General features: G+C 37.5%; 1 protein-coding gene across 3 annotated transcripts in view; it reads right to left on the minus strand.

Moving 5' to 3' along the window:
* Positions 1-4018: 4018 nt before the first annotated feature.
* IQCH (IQ motif containing H) overlaps positions 4019-6773 on the minus strand; it is a 265552-nt gene continuing 262797 nt past the window's right edge. For all 3 annotated transcript variants that reach the window (XM_011940351.1, XM_011940352.1, XM_011940350.1), the window contains one exon: positions 4019-5176. In XM_011940351.1, the coding sequence (XP_011795741.1) occupies positions 5063-5176 (114 nt within the window). In that variant the 3' untranslated portion in view covers positions 4019-5062. The remainder of the gene's footprint in view (positions 5177-6773) is intronic.

The raw sequence follows: 6773 nt of genomic DNA on the forward strand, positions 1-6773 counted from the left end.
AATTTTGAGTTTTTCAACGATCACAAAGTATTTTGTGTCCTTTCCTGGGAAGCAAAGTGGCATGAATCTTTAAATGAATCAAAATTTTAATTTTAATTTGGAGTTTATTTTGCAACCAATGGAAGGTCTGCTGTTTTGCTGTCGAGTTTATGGGACGATGATTTCATCATAACATTCCTTATGAGGCTATTGCAGTAAACTTGGGTGTGGCCTTTTGTTTCTGGGAGCTATAATTAGCCATCTGGCATACTTTATAACAGTTTGTTAAATAAAAACATCTTAAAATGTAGCATTTTGCTCACTTCTCTCTCCTCTCTCTCTCTCCTGTCTGCCTCTGTGTGTGTGTGTTTGTGTGGTGACACACATGTATAGGGTGACAATTGTAAAACTGAAACAAAATGTTAATGGCAAAGCTATATTTTTCTGTGCTATGTTTAGGGTCTTCTTATAACAAAAGTTGTTTTCACCAACAGATTTTTAAACAGCAGGGACATGCTTATTATTTACTGTTTTGGTGTCTTTCCCTCATTTACATAAATACCCCAGAAACCAGCAGTTTAAAACTAATAAAAGCCAAGGCCCTCCATCAAGTGCAATAAAGTTTCACAACCATGAGTTAGACTGTTAGAGTGAAAAATAAACCTATATATGTGGTTATGAAGGGGTTTGTTTTTGGAAAGTGTATAATCACATTTCAAAGTTAGAACTTCCATTTGAAGTAGCCATGTAATAATAATACTTAAACATTTATATAGAACGCTTCATCTTTGAAACACTCTCCCAACATTGGCCAATTCATCTCGACTGCTTCCCTGAGGAGCAGATACTATGCTCTGCCATTTTTCTAGTTAGAAAATTGAGGAAGGTAAGACCAGGCCCGAGAGAGGGAGGGCTGGGGAGGCCAGTTCCTGGCCCTTATTATTCTGTGACTCTTTGGGATGTAATTCCTAACAGCAGGCCTCAAGTTTCTGTTCCCCATTGATGAGGTCATTAATAATACAACGGTATAAATAGTAGCTCTATGGGCTTTGAGCTCTTAGATGCAGTCCTGACCTTCCTGTGGCACACCTCGTGAAAGGAATGATATGTGGAGAAGATACAGAAGAGCCCATTGCGATAGGTTGATCCAAACTTCTTCCAGTGAGAAAAGTCGAATGCGTCCCCACTCCCCCAGCTGCCACCCTCACATTATCTTGGCAACTTCATTTACAGTTTTCCAGATGCGATTTACCATGATTAGTACATTTAAAGAGTTGCACAAATTTGTTATGCACATTAAAGCCAGAGGAACAGTAAAATAACACTAATGAATATTTACATTTTTGGAAATATAATTAATGTATGCTTGAGAAATTCTGAAAGATAAACATTTAAATGTTAAAATACTTATTACCTTCCCCACAGGGACAGTGTGGGGAATTAATGAGATAATAAATGTAAAGTGCTTTGAGCTCTTTAGAAGAAAGGTGCCAAATGAATACAAATGATTATTAATTGTTAAAGCTATCAGATGGTTACTAATATATTACTTGTGATAAAATATGTATTTTTATACTTAAAAAATAGGACGCTTACAATTCTTAAGATGACACAGCTGAAATAATGCTCCCCAAACTCCTTCTAGGCTATTCTACATTTTGTTGGAAGCCTTTCCCAATGCTTCTACGATTTCTTAACCTTATACTCATCTCTCAAAACTTCAGGGCATGACTTCCCAGCTTTCACATTCTATGCCTTTCCAACATCATTCTTCACCAGTCTTACAGATCCATCACCATAGGAGAATTCCACTGACACCATTTTTTTCTTCTGACTTTGATCACATAATTGCAATGCCTTACCATGCTGTCAGCTGTACAAGCTCATTTTATTAGCAGGAAGTATGTGTAAGTTAACCTGCTTTTTTTTCTATGTTTTAAACAACACACAGAATTTGTTATTCTAAAGATGTGCAAATTCCTTGGATGATCTGGGACAAGTGAAACTAAACCCTCTACTTTTTACAACCTGCTGGAATTTGTGGTAAAAGAGAGCAAATCCCAAATTTCTTTTCGTTTAGCCTGAGACATGGGGTGAGACACTCTCACTAAATCTCATTTCCTCATATGTAAAATGAGAACAGTCATAGTACCTACACGCATGGAGTTTTTGGAAAGATGCAATAAAATAATGTATATAGCCGGGCGCGGTGGCTCAAGCCTGTAATCCCAGCACTCTGGGAGGCCGAGACGGGCGGATCATGAGGTCAGGAGATCGAGACCATCCTGGCTAACACGGTGAAACCCCGTCTCTACTAAAAAAAAAAAATACAAAAAACGAGCCGGGCGAGGTGGCGGGTGCCTGTAGTCCCAGCTACTCGGGAGGCTGAGGCAGGAGAATGGCGTAAACCTGGGGGGCGGAGCTTGCAGTGAGCCGAGATCGGCCACTGCACTCCAGCCCGGGCGACAGAGCAAGACTCGGTCTCAAAAAAAAAAAAAAGTATATGAAGCTTTTAGCACAGTACACCCCTAGCCCCCAGTTTGTTCTATAAGTAACTGTAAGTAGCTTATGGAAAGGTCACTAAATAGGTAGGCAGCACAGGTAGGCAGTAGCACATTTAATGTTATAATCTCTCTGGTTTCTTTAAAGTCAATATAAAATAGGTAATATATTAAGGGAGATACTTATATCCAATAATGCTCTCCAAACATTCAACGTTAAATAATGGGTCATTTCTCATACAAAGACACCTCCATTGTTTAATGTGTGCTTCTCCCAAAAATTTCCTGGAAAATGGTATATCATTTCCCCAAAATCCTCTTACCACCAAATATTTCAGTTTCCTATTTAGAAGAGCAAAAGCTCAGTAATTAATTCATCGTGACTAATTTTTTTTTTTTTTTTGAGATGGAATCTCACTCTGTCGCCAGGCTGGAGTGCAGTGGTGCAATCTCGGCTCACTGCAACCTCCGCCTCCCAGGTTCTAGCGATTCTCCTGCCTCAGCCTCCCGAGTAGCTGGGACTACAGGCGCCCGCAACCACGCCCGGCTAATTTTTTGTATTTTCAGTAGAGACGGGGTTTCATGATGCTGGCCAGGATGGTCTCGATCTCTTGACCTCGTGATCCACCCGCCTCGGCCTCTCAAAGTGCTGGGATTACAGGTGTGAGCCACCGCGCCTGGCCCATCGTGACTAAATTATATTTAGGATACTTTAGATATTGTACACATATAAATGATTCTTTTTTCAAACATGCCTTAGTTTACCAAGAGCACAGTATCTATGTAACATATCTGTGTTAAAAGATAATGGACTATTGCTTCTTTTCAAATGTTCTGTAATTAAAACATGTCACTAATTTAATCTGATCCTCTGGCTTCTTCCACTTAATTACTTGAAGTGATTGTTTTATTATACCAATTTTTCTCCTTTAATTTTGAAGCTGTAGGTGTTTAGGTAGAGAACTTTGCTCCCAATCACTTTCACAGGTCTGAATTCTGTGGTGTATGCAAATGATAGCTGCAAAGGAGGAAAGTGGCATTGTCTGAGAAACCAATCAAGTGGCTAAAACAATGGTGTAGAATGGCGAACTCGTTTCGCTATTGCCAGCAGCTTGAGCCTCGGGAGTGCTAATCAAAATTCACATGCAAAACTTCCCGATAGATTTAACAGTTTTGTACTGTTAAGCAGGGGTTCTCGCCATGTGAATGATCCACTACTGTGCCGAACAAAACGGAGACAGTTTTCTTTTAAAGTCCAGAGCAGATGAGAGCCATAAGGAGACAGAGGGTTTCATTTACTCTCAGGACACGATTGTGCCAGTGAACTAATGAGTCTCTTGGACCTTATGTTGCTCTGGCTTCAATCGAGGCGCGACTCTAATGGGCATGTAGTACTTCCTATCTGTCAAGTGTCTGGACAATGGGCCCCTCGAATGGATGAGAGAGATCTGGCAAGAAAAAGAGGTCAGTGTTGTACCTAGCACAGGCAGGAAACCTGGCTAATTAATGTATTTCCAACTATAGCAAAACAAAAGATCACACAGAGAAATGTTAATTTTATTACAGAAACTCTTAGCCTGTGGCTGAAGCATAGTTAACAAATTATTGAAATTCCATAGGCAAAAATCCTCCTCCTTTTCCCAATACACTAAAATATTTATAAAGGTCATTATTTAAAACAATACGTAGTTTTGATGTTGTAATTTGCTTTTATTTCGCCCTTCAGTAAAGCTCACTGATGTAGAAATATTTTTGGACAATTATGAAGTGAATGCTGAAAGTTAGTGTCAGCACTACCTAATCTTAACAATCAGCCTTTTTAAAGGTAGTGTAATGTTGAACTAAACTTGAAAAAATCCCGCTGCTGTATTAAATTGGAGAACTAGAGAATACAAATGTTTATTCAAGCTACAGAGCTGGAGTTACACTCCATCTGAAACTAAGAGCAAATACTGCCACCTAGATACATTCTGATGCTTTGGTTAACTAGATGCTGGCTTATCCTACTTTTTGAAAAATGGCAACAATAGCAGACAATAGTGGCTTCGTATAACAAAAACACGATGAATGATAGTCGCTGAAAAACTCATATAAATATAATTTCAATATAATTTGAAGCTTTGAAAAAAAGGTATTTGTGTTTTGACAAATAGCAATGCTTAAGCCTTTATTCAAACCTATAAATGCAGAATAACTATTAGAAATAGGGGAAAACTTTATAAAACATAAAAAATAAAAGCTGCATGATCCTGAGACCTGTGAGGAAGTAAATGTGGAGGTGATATCAGTAAGACTTTTAACTTTCTTCTCTTATCAGATGACTTTTTTCTGAGTTTGAGAAGAAGAAGGGATTGTTCAACACTCTCAAATGAAAACACAAATAAGTTTTGGTTTAATAAGTAAAATAAGATCTTTTAATAAACAATGTTTTAAAAAGAGCATTTCATTATAATCTGTTCTGATTCACCTCCTAGCACACAAAGCAAACCAATTTCCCCTGGCTTTTATTTCTAACAGAAAAAAAAAAATTGCCCTTTTTATTCCAGACTGGGATCCAAAATGTTATGTATTGTATTCCAGGATCATTTCTTGGGTTTAGAGAGATTTTTATCATCTTTGGACTGTTGCTCCTCTTCAAATCTCATTTTGTTTTCCTTTGTTACTCTTAGAATAGTTTCAATATCAGCAATGGTGGTCTGTAAGTAAACAGGAAAGACCATATTTATTACTTAAAGACCTTTTACAATCCCTCTCCCCCAGGCATCTGGTCCTTTTGGGAGTTCACCATGGTTTAGACCAGTTCTATTCAGAATACATTCTACCGACTGGCATTTGTCTACAGATTATGGCTTACCAGTCTTGCTGAAATGAGTAAAAAAATTGAGAGTATGGCTCAAGCCTGTAATCCCAGCACTTTGGGAGGCCGAGATGGGCGGATCACGAGGTCAGGAGATTGAGACCATCCTGGCTAACACGGTGAAACCCCATCTCTACTCAAAAATACAAAAAACTAGCCGGGCGAGGTGGCGGGCTCCTGTAGTCCCAGCTACTCGGGAGGCAGGAGAATGGGGTAAACCCGGGAGGCGGAGCTTGCAGTGAGCTGAGATCCGGCTACTGCACTCCAGCCTGGGCAACACAGCAAGATTCTGCCTCAAAAAAAAAAAAAAAAAAAAAAAATTGAGGGTAAGAATTTGGAAAATTTTTTAGAATTTTTATGCCTATTACGTCTAATAATAAAAACATTGGGCTTCTCAATTGTACATCTTTAATTTTTTTATCATATTTTTCTAGTAATTAAATTTTCTTCTATTTTGTTAAAAAATATTGATCCATGATAGTCAGATCAAAACAAAACAAAAAAAACAAATAGTTCCTTATTATGGATAATTTGAGAAACATTGGTCTAGTCACCCTAAAATGAGGGCTAGTAGGCTGATGGGAGGGTTTCTTTCCATTGGTTGCTGGGAAGAAAAAAATGACACCTTCCCATTTACTTTATTTATATTTTATTGAGGTATAATTCCAATACCATAAAATTCACCCTTATGAAGTATACAATTCAGTGGTTTTTAGTATATTTTCAAGTAACCATCACCACTATGCAATTCCAGAACATTTTCATCATCCCAAACAGAAACTCTGTCCCCATTAGCAGTCACTCCCCATTTCATCCCACTCCCTCAGCCCCTGGCAACCATTAATCTATTTCTGTCTCTATGGACCTACCTCTTCTGCACATTTCATATAAATGAAACCATACGTTATGTGACCTTTTGTGAATGGCTTTTTACCTAGCATAATATTTTCAAGGTTCATGCATGTTGTAGCATGGATCAGTACTTTATTCCTTTTATAGAGCTGAATAATATCCCATTATATAAAATATTATCCATAGAATATAATAAAATTCACTTATTTCTTAGTCGATGGACATTTGGGTTGTTTCTAATTAATGAATATTCCTTCTATTAATATTAATGTACATGTTTTTGTGGGAACATGTTTTCAATATTCTTAGACATATACTTAGAAATGGAATTGCTGGGTCATATGGTAATTTTACACTTAATTTTTTTATAAACTGCTAAACTTTACATATCTGTGATACCATTTTTAATTCTTACCAGCAATATAAGAGGGTTTTGGTTTCTCCATATCCTCACCAACACTTGTTATTGCCTTTTTATTTAACTGTAGCCATCTTATTAGGTATGAAAGGTTTCATTGTGGCTTTGATTTATATTTCCATAATAACATGATGTTGAGCATTCCTTCATATACTTATTGGCCATT

This window comes from Colobus angolensis, unplaced genomic scaffold (assembly GCF_000951035.1).
Source record: "Colobus angolensis palliatus isolate OR3802 unplaced genomic scaffold, Cang.pa_1.0 Scaffold19, whole genome shotgun sequence".
Taxonomy (NCBI): domain Eukaryota; kingdom Metazoa; phylum Chordata; class Mammalia; order Primates; family Cercopithecidae; genus Colobus; species Colobus angolensis.